The 24084-nt window shown below is 42.7% G+C and overlaps 1 protein-coding gene across 1 annotated transcript; it reads left to right on the forward strand.

The window, feature by feature from the left end:
• The first annotated feature begins 9683 nt into the window (after positions 1-9683).
• On the forward strand, positions 9684-22753 carry LOC146811156 (uncharacterized). Its single transcript, XM_085614494.1, has 2 exons — positions 9684-9793; positions 14173-22753. Exon 2 carries the CDS (start codon positions 14216-14218, stop codon positions 20678-20680), a length of 6465 nt encoding a protein of 2154 aa, XP_085470620.1. The 5' UTR covers positions 9684-9793; positions 14173-14215; the 3' UTR covers positions 20681-22753.
• Positions 22754-24084: the final 1331 nt, after the last annotated feature.

Below are 24084 nucleotides of genomic sequence, written 5' to 3' on the forward strand. Positions count from 1 at the left end.
TGTGTGTGTAAGTCCCCTGTCATGTGGGTGGGTGCATATGTGGAGGGTAGCACCCCAGCTGCATGAGGGATGGGTATACCCTGGCCATCTGCTGTGAGCAGGGAACAGTGATGTGTGTCTGCCATGATGAGCCATCCCCACACCTGTTACCCCACCCAGTCTAGTGGCACATGTGCAGAGTGAGGTTTGTAGCTGCAGTTGCCAATGGCATGTGAATGTCCTGTGCCTGTGTTTGTCTGTGTACTCTGCTGAGGTAGCGTCAGTGGCCTGTGGCATGTGACTGCTTTGAGGTGCTGCACATGATCCTGGTGTAGCTTGTGATGCACAGTGTGAGCCTGGATCATTGATTGTGTCGTTGCCCTAATTCCACCTGTCTACTTTCAATGGCATGTACTGCTTTTGCCCTTCCCCAGAGGATAATGTCCCTATGACAGAGGTGCAATGCATTTGCTGCATACTATGCCTTGTTGTAACCAGCAAATTTGTTCTAATATGTGTCTCTGTGACATGTGCCAGGTGTATTGATGTACTGTAATTTGTTAATCCTCACAGGTAGGCGCCTCTGCCAAGAAGCAAATCTGGATGACCGCCGTCAGTGCCGTGAAGAGGACAGAGGGTCGCAAGCGGCGCCTGGCCCAGGTGAGAAAACACTGGCAGGACATCCGGTGCTGGATGCGGAGGTTCGAACGGGTCCTGCTGGGGGACTCACCTGAGACCCATAAGAACCGTGGGCGCCGCCGCCTGACCCACATCCACAAGCGTGTGCTGGCGGTGGTCTTTCCTGACATGGACAGGCGCTTACAGGAGAAGCAGCAGCAGGAAGGGGGTAGGTACATGTGTGTTTGTTGTGTGTCACCAGCATTTGTATGTGCGCAGTTGCATGGATGCACTGCCAGGGTTGAAATGTGCTGTGCAGATCCTGTTACCCACAGTATAGCGGTGCTCTCCAGCCTCCCTTCCCCTCCTTGCAATGTGTTCCCTGGTCTGTGTGTTGTCACTCCTTCACAAGGTTATCTAGGCTCGCAGTTCCTCCACGTGACCAATGCCTGTAGCATCATGTGTGGGGGTGGTGTGTAACAGGTTTTGGGAGCTTGCCTGTGCCATGTCCATTTCAGTACTTGTGGGTTCCATGTCAGTTGGCACTGATGCTGAGTCCAGACATAGGAGTTAGTCTCTCAGGTGTAATGCCTTACAGCATGCATGTCCTATGTTGTGGCCTGTGACATGATGTGCATGAGTGTGCGATACGCATAGAGCAGGGATGGTGGCGTGTGTTGCAGTCATTCCCATTCAGGACCATGGAGTTGTGTGGCCACTACTGTCCCCTGGGGCATCTTTTCCTAGGTGTCATGTGTCTCATCACAAAATGTGGACACTCTCAGTGTCTACAGCATAGGTTGTGCTCTGTGCCATTGTCCCCTGGCACCATGTATATTGACGTAAAATGTACTACAAGTGTCCACTGTACAGCCTGAGCAGATTTTGCAGGTTCCTACTCACGGTGGCCAGTGCCTGTGTGTCTTGTTACAATCATCTGATGATGCCCATTTGTACATGAAAAATTAGGACAGGCGCACCTTGGGTATTTTGTGTCCCATCTTGATTTTTAGCAGCCCATGTGTATTTCATCCAGACTAAGAGATGTAAGTGCTTCCTGTGTCTCAACAAATTGTCTCATGTAGGGGGTAGTTGGTGCGGGCAAGGTCTACATGTCAGAACCGGATATCTCCTTGCAAGGTATGACCAGTGTGTGAAGTTAGTCTGGACATACACTCAAGGTGCAGTGAGGCAGTCATGGTGGGCATGTTTTCTTTATTGCCTATGCAGCATATGCCTCAAGTTCATGGATATGGTCCCTGCTCATCCCTATTTTCGGCAACGCTGTGTGGTGCAGATGCAGTGCTGGATTGTCCACAGTGCTTGGCTTCTCAGCCATAATCCATTTCATGTCATGTGCAATTGTGTCATGCTCTCCATAGTTTTGCAGTGGCATGGTGGGTCAAACAACTGTGTGTTGCAGTGCCTACATATGTACCTTGTATTGTAGATGTTACTCATCTTTCTTTTCAGGCTATGCACTGTAACCTATGTAGATTGGACTCTTGTGACATATGTATGCACGTGTTTGATGAATTCCTGTCTCTTCACCTTGCCCACAGCATCGTCGGGGGACACGGATGGGGACATAGGCACAGACCGTGCGGAGGGACCGAGCACCAGTGCCAGCAGTGACATCTTGGCTGGCACATCGAGTGGAACTGAGGCGGAGGGGAGTGAGGCGGAGGACCTGTCCAGTGCCACCACAGATTATGAAGCGGACGGGTCCGAGGCTGAGCTCTCCGAGTGGGCGGAGGCTGCACCACCAGCTGACAGCGGCACAACATCTCTCCCCGCCCCCTCCATTGCCATCAGCCACCTCCCACTTGCTCGTGTCCCTTCCCAGCGTGCCCGGTCCCCACATGTCTCCTTCCTGCCAGGCACCGCACCCCCTGCCCCTGTCTCCACTGCTGCCGCCAATGCCGAGTCTGTGGACATCCAGCGGCAGTTGCAGGTTGGTCAGGCTGCGATCCTTAATGTCCTCCATGGCCACAGCCAAGTGCTGAACAACATGGAGGCATACTTGGAGGGCATTTACTCATCGCAGGCTGACCAACGCAACTTGCTGAGGTCGATTGACTCGACACTGACTGCAGCAGTGGGTCTCCTGCAGCGCTTCATCCAAACCCCTACCCCTGACCCATCCACACTTCCCACTCCCATGCCTGTCCCACGTACACCCAGACGTCAGCATGCACACACCACAACAGACACAGGCACCACACCAGCAGGGAAGGTCAAACGCACACCTCCTGGCACGCACACACAGGGTGAGGTAGGCACACCCACTGGATCGGGGGGCAAACGTAAGACACGCAGCCAGAGTGGGAGTCCGCATTACTCCAAATCCACTCCCTCCAAATCCCCTCCCCTCAGCTCTCCTGGCCAAAGGTCGGATACAGGGTCAGTCCTGCCCAGTCTGTCCATCAGCCCCAGTGTGGCACCACCCCGCAAGCGGTGGAGGCAGGACACCGGCTGGGGAGTTGAGTCCCCCCCTGTCCACACCCTCCCCCAGTGGCGCTGCGACCCATCCCTCCGACCCCCCCCTCCTTGGGGCCTGCGGTTCCTTCGGGTGCAGGGGAGTCGCTGGAGGACCTTGCTAAGGTGTGCAGCGCAATCCTGGACTCTGTCTTTGGCCCTGCCCCACCCCCTGTGGTGGAGTCCTCCATCCCTGCACCCACGACGCCTACCCTTCGCCCTCATGTCCCTGCGGTGCCTGGTCCTTCCCCCCCACATGATGCCCCCCCCTGTGGAAGACAAAGGAGTCTGACTGTGCAGGCCAGCTAGGGGACACGCGTCCCACTGTGTCCCCCATCCGGCTGTGACTCATGGACTGCCCTATGGGCTTTGTAAATATTGAACTTCCTACAAACAACCATTTTTTGATCATGCTGAATAAAGCTATTTTTATTTTCCTTAGAACACTACTGCTTTGCTGGTATTGCTGTTGGTGGGGCTGCTACATGATTTTGGGTGGTGATCATGTGTTGGGTGTGTGGGAAATGTAGTAGTGTGCTGCTCATAGGCGGGACCCTGGTATCTGTGTGCCATCACAAGGTGTTGGCTAAGTTTCTTTGTTCATGTACGCAGTTACTGCATGGTGCCATTGTCCCAAGGTGTGTTCCTTCCTCTGTGTACCCTGACATCTTCCCTGCAGGGTGTTTCCAATATGTTGTGCTGAGCTGTGGCTACATGAGCTGGGTGTGTGACGGACCCCTTCAACTTTGGCCATGCATGCAGAGCGATGTCTCCACCTGCATCATTCGTGGCATCCTTGGTGATCACTGTACTTGTGTATGGAGTCTGTTGACATGACTTCATGTGGACATGTTTTCTTTTAGGCGCTATGCATGTGTATACTCCCAGCCTCGCACACATGTGGTACATGTACTGCAGTGTCTTTGTACACCTGAATGACATTTGTGGGCATTGGATCTGTGGGTACTCCACCCTTTTCTTTCCAGGGGCACTGCTGTGAGTGTTAGGCACCCACCACTCTTATGTCTGGGCACTGCTGGGAGAACTCTGCACACACCCCTCTTATGTCTGGGCACTGCTGGGAGGACTCTGCACCCACCCCTCCTGCGTCTGGGCACTGCTGGGAGAACTATGCACACACCCCTCCTGCGTCTGGGCACTGCTGGGAGGACTCTGCACATACCCCTCTTATGTCTGGGCACTGCTGGGAGGACTCTGCACCCACCCCTCTTATGTCTGGGCACTGCTGGGAGGACTCTGCACACACCCCTCTTATGTCTGGGCACTGCTGGGAGGACTCTGCACCCACCCCTCCTGCGTCTGGGCACTGCTGGGAGGGCTCTGCATACACCCCTCTTATGTCCAGGCACTGCTGGGGGGACTCTGCACACACCCCTCCTGCATCTGGGCACTGCTGGGAGGACTCTGCACACACCCCTCTTATGTCTGGGCACTGCTGGGAGGACTCTGCACCCACCCCTCCTGCGTCTGGGCACTGCTGGGAGGACTCTGCACACACCCCTCTTATGTCCAGGCACTGCTGGGGGGACTCTGCACACACCCCTCCTGCGTCTTGGCACTGCTGGGAGGACTCTGCACACACCCCTCTTATGTCTGGGCACTGCTGGGAGGACTCTGCACACACCCCTCTTATGTCTGGGCACTGCTGGGAGGACTCTGCACACACCCCTCTTATGTCCAGGCACTGCTGGGGGGACTCTGCACACACCCCTCCTGCGTCTGGGCACTGCTGGGAGGACTCTGCTCACACCCCTCTTATGTCTGGGCACTGCTGGGAGGACTCTTCACACACCCCTCTTATGTCCAGGCACTGCTGGGGGGACTCTGCACACACCCCTCCTATATCAGGATGTGTACGCTTAGAACATACACGGGTGTGGGTTGGCTACATGCATACGCAGGTGGGGGTACGGTCCGTACATACACTGTTGGGGTGGGGGGTACTGTCCGTACATACGCGGGTGTGGGTATGCTCCATCCATACGTGGGTGTGGGTACGCTCCATTCAATCACGGGTGGGGGTACGCTCCGAACATACAGGGGTGGGGGTACGGTCCGTCCATACACTGTTGGGGTGGGGGGTACGCTCCATCCATACGCGGGTGGGGGGTACGCTCCATCTAGACGCGGGTGTGGGTACGCTCCATTCAATCATGGGTGGGGGTACGCTCCGAACATACGGGGGTGGGGGTACGGTCCGTACATACACTGTTGGGGTGGGGGGTACGCTCCATCCATACGCGGGTGTGGGTACGCTCCATTCAATCACGGGTGGGGGTACGCTCCGAACATACGGGGGTGGGGTTACGGTCCGTACATACACTGTTGGGGGTACGCTCCATCCATACGCAGGGGGTACGCTCCATCCATACGCGGGTGTGGGTACGCTTCATTCAATCACAGGTGGGGGTACGCTCCGAACATACAGGGGTGGGGGTACGGTCCATACATACACTGTTGGGGGGTGGTACGCTCCATCCATACGCGGGTGGGGGGTACGCTCCATCCATACGCGGGTGTGGGTACGCTCCATTCAATCACGGGTGGGGGTACGCTCCCAACATACGGGGTGGGGGTACGATCCGTACATACACTGTTGGGGTGGGGGGTACGCTCCATCCACACTCGGGTGGGGGTACGGTCCGTACATACGCGGGTGTGGGTACGCTCCATTCAATCACGGGTGGGGGTACGCTCCGAACATACGAGGGTGGGGGTACGGTCCGTACATACACTGTTGAGGTGGGGGTACGCTCCATCCATACGCGGGTGGGGGTACGGTCCTTACATACGCGGGTGTGGGTACGCTCCATTCAATCACGGGTGGGGGTACGCTCCAAACATACGAGGGTGGGGGTACAGTCCGTACATACACTGTTGGGGTGGGGGTACGGTCCGTACATACACTGTTGGGGTAGGGGGTACGCTCCATCCATACGCGGGTGTGGGTACGCTCCATTCAATCACGGGTGGGGGTACGCTCCGAACATACGGGGGTGGGGGTACGCACCGTACATACACTGTTGGGGTGGGGGTACGCTCCGTACATACCCGTACCCACGCTCAACAATGCTGGTGCGGCCCGTACCCAGGCCTTTGCCACGTGGGTACGGGCCATACCGCCATTGTTGGGATGACGTAGGTGTGGGCGTGGTACGACTCGTACCCACGCTCTTAAGGCGTGGGTGCGGGACGTACCTGTATTGTTTTGTTGCCGGTTCGCGTTGTCAACCACTTCCGTTGTGGCGGACGCGGGCTTTGCTGGACACGCCCCCACCCCCTCGTAGTGACCAGGTCCTGGGGGTCAGGTATGTCCAGGGCATGTGTGCTGTGTGACTTGGGTGGGGGTTTTGTGGGCTGCCCCTGTTCCTGCCCCCCCCTTTCCCCCCTCCCTTTGTTGTTCTGACCTTCTGCGGCGTCTGCGTCAGAGCCTGTAGAGGAGGTCGACTGCTATGAGGGCCGGGATGACACGTAGGTTCGGGTCCATGTCTGTCCGTCTCGTGCAGGTACTCCTTGTTCGCGTCGTCCTGATTTCCCGGCAGTTTTTGGCTGCCGGAAAATATTCACCGTGCGGGATGACGTCGGAGCGAATCGTACTTCCTGGTTCGTGAAAGGCAGGCTGCGTGCGTCCGGATGTCATGTCGGCGCTTTCCCGGATCACATTTGTAAGTAATTTTTCGTCGGTCGGTGTTTTGTACGAATCGTACGGAAACAGTGTTTCCGTGCGAATCGTACTTCCATGTGTGTATTTTGGTGCGACCGGGTAGCCGTCGGACGGAGAATATGCTCCGTCCGACGGTTTGTACCCGGTTTTTGCCGGATCGGAATCGGCACCTTAGTCTTTTAAACAGTCACTTATAGAAACACATACTTATTCATACAGGAACTCTTTCAATCTCTCACTCTCACATATACTCACTTATATACACCAATAGTCACATATACTAGTTTAAAACATATGTAGTTACTCATAAAGACACTATTGAGACAGTCATTCACTCACTAACACACCCATACACACACTCATCCACCCACACAGTCCTGCACACATGCTGTCTTCAACACATACAAACAGTGAGTCACTCATTCATGCACCTTTGCACTACGTAATACCCCCCACCGAACCATGCAGACACTTAGACTGATACTCAAAAAACCAACTAATAACCTATATAGACACCCATGTAGCTACTCACCAACACATGCAGCCACTTATACACAAAGTGAGAGACTGATACAGATATTTACATATTTAAACATTACTCACTCAGCCATGTATTCACTATGATACACTTAATCAGTCAGTTACACAATCAATTTTTCAAAAACAAATCATCCATTTAGACACTTATATACCCATTTATTCTTCCATTTACCTTGAGTTCTACATATATAAAACATATTTAATTTTCAGAAAAACACACATTCACTGGATGATGTCATCAGTGATGTCATCAGTGATGTCATTTGAGATGTCATCAGTGATGTCATGAGTGATGTCACTGACCATGTCATGAGTGATGTAATATGTGACGTCATCAGCAGTGCATTGCGGGCGCGCGAGTTATAGTTAGATGAACTAACTATAACGGGGGAATTTCAATGGTTTTGTACAAGTGAAAAGTCCAGCTAACTATAACACCCCTGAAACCTATGGTTTTTTCAGTGAATATATATATATATATATATATATATATTACCTACTGGCGGTCGCCAGTAGGTAGTTATAGTTAGGACCACGTTTCCATAGGAAAACCTCAACATTCTATTTTGAATAACTTTGGCGCCGGTCGACGAATCCTCGCGAATTTCTCAAAATAGGTGGGGCGCTACGCTCCGCTCCTACCCTGAAAGTCTCGGGGGGATCCGTCAAGCGGGGGCTGAGATAAAAGGGGGGTCCCAAAACGCGTTTTTCCCATGCATTTTTCCATAGGACCTTTAGACAGGGCTACAGCCCGAACGGCTGAACAGAATTACTAGAAATTTGGCAGAGAGGTAGTCCGTAGGTCAAGGAAGTGCCTTTTGTAGGTTTGGTGTAAATCAGTTCAGTTGATTTTGAGAAAATAGCCTTTAAATCAATATATATATCTGAGCCAGCTTACGGTACGCTTACCGTACGCTTCCGGTAAGCGTACGGTGGCATGCGCGAGCGCGATTCTGATTGGCTCTTAGATCTTAGTAAACATTCGAATCGGCCGAAACCAGGAAGCGGCGGCCGCCATTTTGTGTATTTCACTCTGAAAAAAAAGAGTGAAAACAAGGAAAGGGGGCAATGAGGAGAGTTACAGACCCCCTAACAATTGTAAGGGGGTCAAAGAAGGACAGAAAAGTACAAAAAAAACATTTATTGATTTTAAAAAAAATCACGGGGTACGCGTACGGTAAGCTCACGGTAAGCGTACGGTAAAAAAAATAAAAAAAAATAAATGAAAATCAGATTTAAGAGTTTAGAAATTAGGGAGCTCTAAAAAGAGCTGTTGTGTTTATGGAGTCATTTTTTTAGTGGTACCTACAAGTAAGTACCGATGCAGAGTCTAAGGTTCAAGAGGAAGACTCTGTTCCCTTCATCATTGAAGTGCACACCATCTCCTCTATAAATGTCTTGCATGTCGTAACGCAAGTTGTTGTGGTAAATGGCACCCATACCATAGTCACGGAGGAAAGCAGAAACAGATTTGTTGACGTGCTTTCTTGCTTTGTCAATCTGTGGACAGAAATGATTGGACCAGTTCCATTTTTGCCTTTGGCATATGTTGGAAAACACAAAGGCAGTTTTAGGGAAAAGTGTAAACAGTTGTGCAAAGGTGTCCTTCATAAGCATTTCCAGACCTACCCCAGTCAAAGTGCCTAGGTCATTGCCACCACAGTGCACTATTATGAGGTCAGGGTGTTGGATTTGCATGAAGGATTTCACCAATGGCATCAATTGGTGCCACTTTAACCCTCTCTGACCAATCCATTTAATGTCTACATTTGGCAAAGCAAGGTCTCTCACCATATCTGTTTTCTCTGCAAACTTTTCACTCCAGAAGACATAGCTGTGCCCTACAATCCACACTGTGAACATCTTCAAAGGAGAACTGGATGCACTCAGGAGGTGTCTTTCAGTAGAATGGCAATATGAAAAGAAAGACAGTTTGGAAATGGAGGCATACATATTTTTTACAAAACAAAAAGAACTGATTGGCTGTTTCATACCATTCTAGAAAAAAAACTAGGCTGTATGTGAAAATTAATAGAAGCATGTTTTGTATTGGTACAAAAAAATGTGTAACCAAAGAACAGTACTATGGATTTGCAGTTAGGTTTGAAAAGTCAAGCACTCTTGCTCTGTGGAATTGAAACATTGTGTGTCGAACTTCTGACCTAACTGCACACAGCAGTGTTCCATGAGCTGTTGCTATGGTAGCAGGCAGAAGTCAAGTTGGGGGAAGGGTACTAGGCAGAAGTCAAGTTGGGGGCAGGGTACTTTTGGAAAAGGGTTGGTTTTCAACCAATAGAAATGTGTCATTACATTTGAAAAAAAGGGGGAAGCACTGAGATTTGAAACTTACATGTATATGTGTGGAAAAATAGAGGGAAAGTTTGCCATTATCTGGTTCTGCTGAGAGGAGAGAGGTGTACAGAACAGAGATCCTGGCTCTGATAATCTGCTGTTTGAGTGACACATTTCTTTCACAACTAACTAATTTTAAAGGTTAGTTTACAGTTTGAGAGGGGATGTATGTGGTAACTTAAGAAATGAATAGTAGAAATGGGAATTGTTTTTGTTGTAGTTACACATGGTGGATTCATAATGTGTCAGTCTGTAAAAGAGATTTTCACTTGGCCCGAAAAAAAAAGAGCAGTAAGTGTGCTTTCAAATTGGCAAAGAAATTTTGTTTTGGCACTAATGTGAAAACATGACTGTGTGTGCATAGAAGAATTATAGGCAGAAATGTATTGCGTCTTGCTCTGGTGATTTCACAGTTGCAGTAGATGGAAAAGAGGAGCGAATTTTTGGGGGAAGAAGCAGAGGTTTAGCACACACCCATGTGCTTGCCATGTATAGTCATGCACAGTAATTAGAAGCGAGTGGGGTTTTCAGGTTTAAGTCTGTAATGCAAATACATTCAGCATCACTAAGGCTGGTTGCCCCTGCTGGAGTGTAGGCAGTCACAGAGAATGCACACGGTGGTGGTCTGAAAAAAAAACAGCTTGGACATGTGCATTTAAATAAATTTAAAAAAAAAGGTTTCAGAATGTGTCAGTCTGTAAAAGTGATTTCAAAGTGTAAAAAGAGATTTTCACTTGGCCCGAAAAAAAAAGAGCAGTAAGTGTGCTTTCAAATTGGCAAAGAAATTTCGTTTTGGCACTAATGTGAAAACATGACTCTGTGTGCATAGAAGAATTATAGGCAGAAATGTATTGCGTCTTGCTCTGGTGATTTCACAGTTGCAGTAGATGGAAAAGAGGAGCGAATTTTTGGGGGAAGAAGCAGAGGTTTAGCACACACCCATGTGCTTGCCATGTATAGTCATGCACAGTAATTAGAAGCGAGTGGGGTTTTCAGGTTTAAGTCTGTAATGCAAATACATTCAGCATCACTAAGGCTGGTTGCCCCTGCTGGAGTGTAGGCAGTCACAGAGAATACACACGGTGGTGGTCTGAAAAAAAAACAGCTTGGACATGTGCATTTAAATAAATTTAAAAAAAAAGGTTTCAGAATGTGTCAGTCTGTAAAAGTGATTTCAAAGTGTAAAAAGAGATTTTCACTTGGCCCGAAAAAAAAAGAGCAGTAAGTGTGCTTTCAAATTGGCAAAGAAATTTCGTTTTGGCACTAATGTGAAAACATGACTCTGTGTGCATAGAAGAATTATAGGCAGAAATGTATTGCGTCTTGCTCTGGTGATTTCACAGTTGCAGTAGATGGAAAAGTGGAGCGAATTTTTGGGGGAAGAAGCAGAGGTTTAGCACACACCCATGTGCTTGCCATGTATAGTCATGCACAGTAATTAGAAGCGAGTGGGGTTTTCAGGTTTAAGTCTGTAATGCAAATACATTCAGCATCACTAAGGCTGGTTGCCCCTGCTGGAGTGTAGGCAGTCACAGAGAATACACACGGTGGTGGTCTGAAAAAAAAACAGCTTGGACATGTGCATTTAAATAAATTTAAAAAAAAGGTTTCAGAATGTGTCAGTCTGTAAAAGTGATTTCAAAGTGTAAAAAGAGATTTTCACTTGGCCCGAAAAAAAAAGAGCAGTAAGTGTGCTTTCAAATTGGCAAAGAAATTTCGTTTTGGCACTAATGTGAAAACATGACTCTGTGTGCATAGAAGAATTATAGGCAGAAATGTATTGCGTCTTGCTCTGGTGATTTCACAGTTGCAGTAGATGGAAAAGAGGAGCGAATTTTTGGGGGAAGAAGCAGAGGTTTAGCACACACCCATGTGCTTGCCATGTATAGTCATGCACAGTAATTAGAAGCGAGTGGGGTTTTCAGGTTTAAGTCTGTAATGCAAATACATTCAGCATCACTAAGGCTGGTTGCCCCTGCTGGAGTGTAGGCAGTCACAGAGAATACACACGGTGGTGGTCTGAAAAAAAAACAGCTTGGACATGTGCATTTAAATAAATTTAAAAAAAAGGTTTCAGAATGTGTCAGTCTGTAAAAGTGATTTCAAAGTGTAAAAAGAGATTTTCACTTGGCCCGAAAAAAAAAGAGCAGTAAGTGTGCTTTCAAATTGGCAAAGAAATTTCGTTTTGGCACTAATGTGAAAACATGACTCTGTGTGCATAGAAGAATTATAGGCAGAAATGTATTGCGTCTTGCTCTGGTGATTTCACAGTTGCAGTAGATGGAAAAGAGGAGCGAATTTTTGGGGGAAGAAGCAGAGGTTTAGCACACACCCATGTGCTTGCCATGTATAGTCATGCACAGTAATTAGAAGCGAGTGGGGTTTTCAGGTTTAAGTCTGTAATGCAAATACATTCAGCATCACTAAGGCTGGTTGCCCCTGCTGGAGTGTAGGCAGTCACAGAGAATACACACGGTGGTGGTCTGAAAAAAAAACAGCTTGGACATGTGCATTTAAATAAATTTAAAAAAAAAGGTTTCAGAATGTGTCAGTCTGTAAAAGTGATTTCAAATTGAAAAAAGAGATATACACTTGCCCCCGAAAAAAAAAGAGCAGTAAGTGTGCTTTCAAATTGGCAAAGAAATTTCGTTTTGGGACTAATGTGAAAACATGACTCTGTGTGCATAGAAGAATTATAGGCAGAAATGTATTGCGTCTTGCTCTGGTGATTTCACAGTTGCAGTAGATGGAAAAGAGGAGCGAATTTTTGGGGGAAGAAGCAGAGGTTTAGCACACACCCATGTGCTTGCCATGTATAGTCATGCACAGTAATTAGAAGCGAGTGGGGTTTTCAGGTTTAAGTCTGTAATGCAAATACATTCAGCATCACTAAGGCTGTTTGCCCCTGCTGGAGTGTAGGCAGTCACAGAGAATGCACACGGTGGTGGTCTGAAAAAAAAACTGCTTGGACATGTGCATTTAAATAAATTAAAAAAAAAGGTTTCAGAATGTGTCAGTCTGTAAAAGTGATTTCAAAGTGTAAAAAGAGATTTTCACTTGGCCCCGAAAAAAAAAGAGCAGTAAGTGTGCTTTCAAATTGGCAAAGAAATTTCGTTTTGGCACTAATGTGAAAACATGACTCTGTGTGCATAGAAGAATTATAGGCAGAAATGTATTGCGTCTTGCTCTGGTGATTTCACAGTTGCAGTAGATGGAAAAGAGGAGCAAATTTTTGGGGGAAGAAGCAGAGGTTTAGCACACACCCATGTGCTTGCCATGTATAGTCATGCACAGTAATTAGAAGCGAGTGGGGTTTTCAGGTTTAAGTCTGTAATGCAAATACATTCAGCATCACTAAGGCTGGTTGCCCCTGCTGGAGTGTAGGCAGTCACAGAGAATGCACACGGTGGTGGTCTGAAAAAAAAACTGCTTGGACATGTGCATTTAAATAAATTAAAAAAAAAGGTTTCAGAATGTGTCAGTCTGTAAAAGTGATTTCAAATTGAAAAAAGAGATATACACTTGCCCCCGAAAAAAAAAGAGCAGTAAGTGTGCTTTCAAATTGGCAAAGAAATTTCGTTTTGGCACTAATGTGAAAACATGACTCTGTGTGCATAGAAGAATTATAGGCAGAAATGTATTGCGTCTTGCTCTGGTGATTTCACAGTTGCAGTAGATGGAAAAGAGGAGCGAATTTTTGGGGGAAGAAGCAGAGGTTTAGCACACACCCATGTGCTTGCCATGTATAGTCATGCACAGTAATTAGAAGCGAGTGGGGTTTTCAGGTTTAAGTCTGTAATGCAAATACATTCAGCATCACTAAGGCTGGTTGCCCCTGCTGGAGTGTAGGCAGTCACAGAGAATACACACGGTGGTGGTCTGAAAAAAAAACAGCTTGGACATGTGCATTTAAATAAATTTAAAAAAAAAGGTTTCAGAATGTGTCAGTCTGTAAAAGTGATTTCAAAGTGTAAAAAGAGATTTTCACTTGGCCCGAAAAAAAAAGAGCAGTAAGTGTGCTTTCAAATTGGCAAAGAAATTTCGTTTTGGCACTAATGTGAAAACATGACTCTGTGTGCATAGAAGAATTATAGGCAGAAATGTATTGCGTCTTGCTCTGGTGATTTCACAGTTGCAGTAGATGGAAAAGAGGAGCGAATTTTTGGGGGAAGAAGCAGAGGTTTAGCACACACCCATGTGCTTGCCATGTATAGTCATGCACAGTAATTAGAAGCGAGTGGGGTTTTCAGGTTTAAGTCTGTAATGCAAATACATTCAGCATCACTAAGGCTGGTTGCCCCTGCTGGAGTGTAGGCAGTCACAGAGAATACACACGGTGGTGGTCTGAAAAAAAAACAGCTTGGTTTCATAATGTGACAGTTTGTTATACAGATTTTCACTTGCCCAAAAAAAAAGAGGAGTTTGTGTGCATTCAAATTGGCAAAGAAATTTCGTTTTGTGACTATTGTGAAAAGAAATGTAGTAATATATTTAAATTCAATAAAGAATTTTTTTTTTAGTTTTTTTGCAGGTATTGCTGAAGAACAGTGAACAAAATTTAAGATGCCTACAAAATCTCGAGTTCAAAAAACGCTAAAAAAAAAACTATATTTGAGGACAACTGGAGGACCAAAGTTAGTAGAAGATGCTGATGTTGGGAAAAAGAAAAAATCTTCTGGTAAGCAAAAAAGACAATTCCTAAACAAAATATTGAAAACAAACAAAAATGTACAAAATGTCTGTTCTCGGAAAAATGTAACAAAACCTACAGAACAGCAAAAAATTGAGGATTTAGTTAATGCAAATATACCTTCTGCAATTGAAAAGTTTAACATAAACAGAAAAACAGCATTTAAAGAGATACGTAGAAAAATGTTTCAGAGAAGAGTTATGTCCAATTTGATAAAGGATATAAAGAAATATAAGCAAAAGGCTAAATATTATAAGAGAAAAAAAGAAATTGAAGCCATTGCAGCAAAGGCATTAGAATTAAAAAGGAAACTATTCATATTAATTTTGAATAGGATGCGTACATTAGATAAAATGGTTAATGTACTGAAATCACAAAGCAAAAGCAAAAGAGTAGTGAACAGAACAAATTTTTGTAAAGTGTTTTTAGGAAAGTGGATGCATAGCTCAAGTAGTGAACCTTTTTTTAATGAAGAGAGCTATTTTCAAAGTAATAGTTTGCTGCATGCAGTTGACACCAGAGGTCGTTCATACGAAGTAAAAAATGGTTGCATAATGGAGAAGGAGATAATGGTTCCAAGAGATGAGGTACAAGTGATGGCAGATGAGGCAATGGGGAGACGTCCTAAAGCCCCAGTGTACACTTGGAATTGTAGTAGTATTTGCACTGTGCGTCAGGAATCTATTGACAGATTTCGAGAGTTTCTAAGAGAATATAGTAAAAAAAGTGTAAAACAAAAGATTAAGGTGCTTCAAAGTCTGGATCCATGCAGAGTGAGAGAGAATACTGGTTTGCAGGGTCATTCTCTTGCTTGTCTATCTAGAAAAGTGTGCAATAGTGTTTTCCATCATTTTAGGATGCTGGCTGTTCATCATACTGAAATGAGAAAGTTTGTGAGACGGTTGTATTTTGCCAAAAGTCCAGCAATAAAGTTAAATGAATTGAATAGGGCTCTGTTCCGAGGAACGGTATCAGATGTAGAGAAGGTTGTTGATGAAATTCAGTTTTGTTACTTTGGTCCTGAACAAAACAGTGCAGAGAAGGACACAGTAAATGAGGCAGAAGTGGAAGAGAATGTAGAACCTTGTGTAAGTAAGACATTTAATGATCACATAACAAAATTTGCAATAGTCTCTAATGAAAGACCAAATGTTACTTGTATTTGTTGCCGCAGAACTCATTATAGAAAACAAACTAGGAATGTTGATCTCTACAGAAAGAGTGAAAATGAAGATAATTATAAGTGGATGGATTTTGCAACATATATATTTCTTGAAAATTGTTTTGAATTGGGTGAAGATCAGCGTATTTGTAAATACTGCTACAACAAGTTAGAGGAAAATAGAATGCCGACCAGAGCTGTACATAATAATTTAGAATTGGATGCTATTCCTGCTGAACTTTCTGAATTAAATACATATGAGTCTATACTCATTCAATGTGTTCATCCGTTCCAGACCATAGTACGTATGGAGCCCAAAACTGGTAAATTACCTCCTTCAGATTTAGTGAGAGGTTTAAAAGGTAGAGTGGTGTATTTGCCCTTGGATTTGAAAAAAAATATGGAAACTATTGATGCGGATACTTTGGAAACTGAACCATTAATTATTCTGGTTAATGGTGTACCTACAAAGAATAAGAAGATTTGGCAGGAGCTGGTAGATGTGCGGAAAGTACAAAGAGCAAATTTGTATTTGAAAAAAAATAACAAATGGTATGAATCAATTTATATAGTAGAAGAAGAAGAAGAAGAAGATTTACAAGGAGATACAGAAACACCAAGTGGACAAATTGAAAAAGTGGACAAGTCAAAGGAAGAAGAAATTTATGAACATTTTAGCATACATCCTCTCCATTCGAAAGAAGTTATGGGAGACAATATTGATCTCTTTCAGATGAAGAAAGCAAAAGGAAATCCCGTGAGTGTATGGGAGGAGAGCTTGGAAGCTCGATGTTTTCCCCAGCTGTTTCCTAAAGGAAAAGGAGGACGATACGATGAACGTCCGGAACAGATTCCAGCTTCTGAGTATCGGACTACAAGACTATATGCTGAAGATCCCAGATTTCGACAAAGTATCCCTTATTTGTTCCATCTTTTATTTGAAAGCGACTTGTCTGCACTGTCTTATGCAGTAAATCACATTTTAAAAAGTGGAGTACATTTACAAAATGTGTCTGCTAAGGATTTTATGGAGAAAGTGCAGCACCGAGATGATCATTTGGAAACACAACTGATCAATCTGATGGCTTGTCAGCGTGGGACAAATGAATATTGGTACCGACGCCATGGTGAACTAAAATGCATGTTACGCAATTTAGGAACACCAACATGGTTCCTTACCCTAAGCTGCGCCGAGTACGCTTGGGATGATTTACTGGATTTTCTACGAGAGGCCAATTCAAACATTGAAAACATCGAATACAAGACAGCAGGAGAACTGTGCTCATTGGATCCGGTTAATGTTTGCAGATATTTCAATCATAGATTTGAGGCTATGATGTCCTTCATCTGCAATAAAAAAAATCCACCCCTTGGAGAAGTAGTGGATTTCTTTTGGAGAAAAGAGTACCAGGCAAGAGGTGCTCCTCATATTCATATGCTGCTGTGGATCAAGGATGCCCCAAAGTTTGGAACAGATACTGATGAAGCAGTGTTATCTTACATTGAAGAATATGCAACATGTGCTATACCTAAAAGCACAGAAGAGTACAAGTTAAAGGAGCAAGTTCTACGTTTCCAAAGTCATCGGTGTGGAAAATACTGTCGACGGAAATACAAGAGCAAAGAAAAATACTACACTAAATGTCGATTTGGATTTCCTAGACCTGTTCTTACAAATGGAAGAGTCAACAGTTTTATGTCAGCTGTGAGACATACTATCACAAGAAAATCACCTAAGAATACCTACAACCTTAAAAGAAAAGAAGAATCAAAAAATATAAATGACTACAACCCAGTCATTTTATCCATGTGGAACGCTAACATGGATATACAGTATGTTGCTGACAATTCCATTGCTGTTGCTCGATATGTAACGTCTTACATTACGAAATCAGAAAAAACAGAATTGAAGGAAATGTGGGAAGAGATTTCTCACGAGAAGACTGTCAGTAAGAAGCTGTACAGTTTCAGTTTGAAGATGTTATCGCATCGAGAAATTGGATCCTACGAATGTTCAGATAGATTATCTTCTGCAAGTCTCTACTCGAAGTCAAGAAGAATAATTTGGGCAAGTTTAGGCCTTGCAGCAATGAGAAATCGGGTACTGAAATCTGTTGGAGAAATTGAATATTTGGCACAGTTCGAACCTGAAAGTACAGATATATTGAAAACAAACATGTTGGACACATATTATCCCAAGAGAAGTCATCATCTGGAGAACATGTGTCTCTATGAAGTGCTGCAGAACTACATTTATTCACGGAAAGCTGCAGAAGACATCAATAATGGAAAATATAAAGTCGTTGGTGAAGAAGGATGTTTGGTGAAGCAAACCAAAGGAAGTTTGATAAATCACCGGAAGCTGAGTTGCGACACTACCGACAAGAAAGAATTTTACTACTTGGCTCTTTTACAGTTGTTTAAACCATGGCGTTCAGAGGATGAACTACTGGGAGAATTCCAGAGCTATGAAGATTCTTTTAATGCTTGCAAAGACAGCATACAATGCAGTACATTCTCAACTTATCTGCAAATGTTAAATGAAGAAATTGAACAGGAAACTACAATTGCAGCAGAAATTGCTAGAGACAGTTCTCAGGACAGCCAAAGTTCAGGAACATACAGTCAAGATCCCCTAGGACAACCAATCGTTGAAAATGAAGCATCAATAGCCATGAATGAAGTGGAAACGGCTATGAATCAAGCTCAAGAAGAATTTATAGACTTAGAAAATTTGGAAAGACAACTGAATCAAGAGCAGCAACAAATTTATGAAGAGATCAAAAACAAAATTGAACACGGATTTCTACATGAAAAAAAAGAGTGCTCATGCACATCATTTCATCCAATCAGGATGTATGTAAGCGGACAAGCTGGCACTGGAAAAAGTTTCCTAATTAAAGTCATCAGAAGCTACCTAAAGCAAAAAACAGATTCTACTTTGTCTTGTGTGGTTACTGCTCCAACTGGGTTAGCAGCATATAACATAAAAGGAATCACCTTACATCGTTTGCTAATGTTACCAGTGGAGCATGAGAACAAAATACAATTCAACAAGCTAACTGGAGAAGCATGCTTGGAAGTTTCAAGAGTATTGAAGAAGATGCAAGTTCTCATTATTGATGAGGTGAGCATGGTATCAAACTTAATGCTTGCCTTTGTGCATTTAAGAATGCAGCAAATTTTGAAGACAGACTATGACGTGTTATTTGGTGGAAAACACGTCATCGTTTTTGGGGATCTTTTGCAACTTACTCCGGTTAAAGGACAACCAGTGTTTAATACTGTGACACATGAAGACACGAAGAAGTCATTGGGAAGCATCGGTAATACAAATATTTGGTCCTTCTTTGAGTACAAGGAACTTACAACTAATATGAGGCAAGCAAACGATGAAGAATATGGAAGTATTCTGAAAGATATCAGGATTGGACTACTCACAGAAGCTGGCAAAAAAGCATTACAGACTCGGCTGCTACATAATTTATTTCCAAAGGAAGAAATAGTTGCAGAGAAGATATACAAGAACATTGCAGAAAACAAAAGTGTCATCTGCTTAATGCCAACTCTACGTGAATGCTCAATATTCAATGAGGAGCTTTTGAAATTGGAAAAGGAAGAGATCATGAAATTGGAAGCAGTGGACAAAATTGAGGATGGAAGAATTACTGTCACAGTAACAGGCAAACTGAAAAATAAATTGGACTCACTAGAGAAGAACATCTCCAAAACAGCAGGATTAGAAAAAAATCTATATGTTTGCATGAACTGTAGAGTGTTTTTAAGGAGAAATTTGGATGTTGAAAAAGGCTTAGTAAATGGAGCGATGGGAAGAGTTGTGGGTTTTATTAATTATCAGAAAAAAGATGGAATTGAATGGTTAAAAATAAAATTTGATCAGATAGAGGAAGTTAAAGACATTTGTCGTTGTTCAGTTCGTTTCATGCTTGTGAAAGACTTATATGTACGTAGGAAGCAGTTTCCGTTTTCTCTAGCATATGCTGTAACTATTCACAAGTCTCAAGGATTGACTGTAGATTGTGCATTTGTGAACATTGGATCTAGTGTGTTCAAAGAAGGTATGGCATATGTTGCTTTGTCACGAGTCAAAACATTATCAGGTTTATTCATGATAGACTTCGATGACTCAAAAGTTAGTGCTGATACAAACTGTGTAAAGGAGTATAATAGATTAAGAAGAAGCTATGCTCCTCATTTAGGTCAGTATCCTGTGTTGGAGAAACGTGTAGTTTCTCGTAAAAGGAGAAATGAGAATATCTGTAATGAAGATGTAGAGAAGAGGAAAAAAAAGAGGAGTGATGTAATTGCAAGCAAAAAGAATAAGGAAAATGAAGAACAGGTTGTAGGATGTCATTTTGAAAATAGCTCTGGTGTCAACTGCTACGCAAATGTAGTGCTGAATGTTGCTTTTTATCTGGAAAGTTTGCAAGAGCAGATAATAATAAATCAGGGAAAAAGATTCTGTTCAGAGCTCAGTCTCCTTTTTCAAAAGCTGAGTAAAGATAAAACTCAAATAGAAAGTGCTACTGATATTAGAAAACTTTTAGATGTATGTTCAGGACGAACACAGTTTTCTCAAAATGAACAGCAAGATGCTCACGAATTTTTGATGTATTTTCTTCAGGTAGTGGAAGAAGAAGGAGTTCCCATTGACATTTTTTTTGGTCTCTCTTATAAATGGGAACATAGTTGTGATAATTGTTATAATATAAGTGGTTCTATTGTTGATAATGAAAGGTTTATTTATTTGACATTGCCAGAGAGTAAAACAGTCACTTTTGCAAACTTAGTTAAAGATGCTAATCATAGCATGAAATGTGGTGAGTGTAATTCTGACATGTTATCAACATTAATTTTAAGGGAATACGGACAGTATGTAATTTTAATGATGCAACGATGTAGAGCTGATGGATCAAAATTGGATACTTTAATAAAGAAGTTTACAGGACAGCAATTATCAATTTCAGGAAAAACTTTTGTAACTGTTGCAATAATTTTCCATGATGGACCTACTGTTACTTCTGGACATTACACAGTTTATCTAAAATGTGAAAAAGGATGGACACTGTGTAATGATTCCCAATTGATTTTCAAACAACGTTTGCCTTTTGATTTAGCAAATTCCTATCTAATCTTCCTGAAACCTAAATTTTAGAGAGACTTGGCAAGATCTGGACAAAATAATTTTACCATTTTACAGGATTACCATTGCAATTTTGTAGAAAAAAGATTTTTAAAATTATCATTTGGCCTAAAGGAAAGATAACCAATTGTAATGTGGACTTTTTAAATTTTTAATGCAATTTTGAAAAACCAATAATTTAGAGATTATCGGTAACTTCTGCACATTTTAAATTTTGGAATGTTATTGGACTGCCACTGGAAATTTTTTCAAAAATAATTTCAAAAATTACTATTTGGCCATGTGGAAAAGTAAGCAATTCTATTGTGGACTAAATAAATTATTCGAAAAATTTTCGTGAACCAAAATGTTACAGAGAATCGGTGAGATCTGGACAGATTAAACTTTAGAATTTTAATGGTTTTCCCTTGGAAATTTATTCCAGGGAAAGAATAAAAAATACTATTTGGCCTAAAGGAAATAAAATCAGATGTATTTTGGAGTTATTTGAGATATATTATTGTGAATGTACTTCTGAAACAAAAATATCAGACGGTATTTTAAAGAAAAAAGTATTGTTTTTAGATGACATTTTTTAAGAATAATATGCATTTCTGTAATGATAAGTTTAAGTGAGAAGAGATTCTGGGCTTTTTTAATACAATCTTTGAGATTGTTATTTTTTTTTGCCCGCTGTAAAATGATGAATGCAATTGCTTTCACAATTTATAGTGAAATGCAATATATTCTGAAAACAGCAAAAATAAGGCAAAAATATTTTTTGGGAAAAAATGTAAATATGTGTACTGTATTATAAAATGTTTTAAAAATATTAATACTTTTTTCTTTTTTTTCAGATCGATATAGAAAATTTTCGTAAACTACAACCATTTTAAAAACTATTTTTTAAAAAAACAAATGAATAAATATTTTTTTCAGTGAGTATGGTAAGTCAATAGTAATAATTGTAGTCTTTCAAGGACCTTGTAATGTGAAAAATGATTTTTAGTGTTTTTTTTAAAAAATAAAAAAAAAGGTACGCTTACCGTACGCGTACGGTAAAAAAAAAAAGTTTTTTAAAAAAAATGTAAAAAAAAGATGAAAGATAAGGTTGGCTCTTAAAAGAACCGTTGTGTTCATGCAGGGACAGAGGAAAGGAACCATGGGAAAATCATTCAAAGCTACAAATGTGCTGATCTATTTTGTTATTCACTAGGGAAACACTGGTCTCCCTATAACAAATTAGAGCTTTACAAAATGTGCAATGAATATCAACCTTCCGAAATCGAGGGTTCATTTCCAGAGGGCCAGCAAAAGGAGATTCTCCCCCCACAGATGAAGGGCTCACCTGAGCTGCAGAAGAAGGAGTAAGCTCTGCAGGTGATGGTCCAGGCTGAGCTGCTGTGGATGTACTGGCTCGTCTTTCTGAAGAGTTACCTCCAAAAAGTTGAGCATGTGTCCTTTTGTGTACATCCTTGAGGTGCCTCATCATGGTGTGATTCCCAAAGGAATACTTCCTGTCAGGATTACCTCTAGAAAGTACACGCTGACACAGCTTGCAAGTAACTAAGGGTGCATTCACCTTTTGCTGGCCTTCTGGAAAAGTAAAATAATCCCAAACATAAGAAGGTTTTACTTTCCTCGCTCTCTGCCTCAAGACAGTGCTGCTGGTGCTAGCCTCACTCTCAGAAGAGCTCTGCTGTTCTGCCATCGTATCCCAAAGACAAACCAGCTCCTTCTCCCAAGGGATCACAAGCAGAAATGAGGGGAATGGGTGTGGTGTAGGAGAGTTCTAGAACTGAAAGTAGTTTCAACCAATCAAAAGTTGTGTTTCAAGATCACATGACCTACCGTACGCTTACGGTACGCTTACGGTGCGCTTACGGCAAAAAGTACGCGTGCGCGTAAAAAAGACACGCGCTTGCGCACATGCGCATAACAGTCATTTCCCGGCACTTCCGCGTAACGTGCGCGTGTTGCGTAAGCGCGCACGCGTCCCACGCGCAGTACGCGCGGCTACGCAAAGTGCGTAACTATACGCAAGCAGCGTAGATAGATTACGGACGTTGCGTAAACCGTACGCTTACCGTGAGCTTACGGTACGCGTACTATAAAAAAAAAAAAAAAAAAATCTGGAAATAAATTTTACATGTTTATTTTAATAAATATATATAAAAAAAATATTTAAGGATTTTAAAAATTAAAGCATAGTCTTTATAAAAGATAAGAAAATTAAAATAAAAATATGTTTGAAAAAAATGAAGAATATAAAAAAAAAATAGCATTTAAAAAACCTTGCAAATTCACTGAAAAAACCATGGGTTTCACACACGTTATAGTTAGGAATTAGCATTTAAAAAACCTTGCAAATTCAATGAAAAAACCATGGGTTTCACACACGTTATAGTTAGGAATTAGCATTTAAAAAACCTTAGAAATTCACTGAAAAAACCATAGGTTTCACACACGTTATAGTTAGGAATTAGCATTTAAAAAACCTTAGAAATTCAGTGAAAAAACCATAGGTTTCACACATGTTATAGTTAGCTGGACATTTTACTCGTAAAAAACCAATGAAATTGCCCCGTTATAGTTAGTTCAGCTAACTATAACTCGCGCGCCCGCAATGCACTGCTGATGACGTCACATATTACATCACTCATGACATGGTCAGTGACATCACTCATGACATCACTGATGACATCTCAAATGACATCACTGATGACATCACTGATGACATCATCTAGTGAATGTGTGTTATTCTGAAAATTAAATATGTTTTATATATGTATATCTCATGGTCGATGGAAGAATAAATGGGTATATAAGTGTCTAAATGGATGATTTGTTTTTGAAAAATTGATTGTGTAACTGACTGATTAAGTGTATCATAGTGAATACATGGCTTAGTGAATAATGTTTAAATATGTAAATATCTGTATCAGTCTCTCACTTTGTGTATAAGTGGCTGCATGGGTTGGTGAGTAGCTACATGGGTGCCTATTTAGGTTATTAGTTGTTTTTTTGAGTATCAGTCTGAGTGTCTGCATGGTTCGGTGGGGGGTATTACGTAGTGCATCGGTGCATGAATGAGTGACTCACTGTTTGTATGTGTTGAACACAGCATGTGTGCAGGACTGTATGGGTGGATGAGTGTGTGTATGGGTGTGTTAGTGAGTGAATGACTGTCTCAATAGTGTCTTCAGGAGTAACTACATACGTTTTAAACTAGTATATGTGACTATTGGTGTATATATGTGAGTATATGTGAAAGTGAGAGATTGAAAGAGTTCCTGTATGAATAAGTATGTGTTTCTATAAGTGATTGTTTAAAAGACTAAGTATGTGTAAGTTTCCGTAGAAGTAAGTGTGGTGGTGTGTGTATAACTGTATATGCAAGTAAATGTATGTTTGATTCTTTATTAGCATGAGTGACT

The sequence above is a fragment of the Triturus cristatus genome, chromosome 7 (assembly GCF_964204655.1).
Source record: "Triturus cristatus chromosome 7, aTriCri1.1, whole genome shotgun sequence".
NCBI classification, from domain to species: Eukaryota; Metazoa; Chordata; class Amphibia; order Caudata; family Salamandridae; genus Triturus; species Triturus cristatus.

What these genes read in the sequence shown, in the direction of transcription:
- LOC146811156 (XM_085614494.1), top strand. Translation starts at nt 14,216, where the DNA reads ATGCCTACAAAATCTCGAGTTCAAAAAACGCTAAAAAAAAAACTATAT.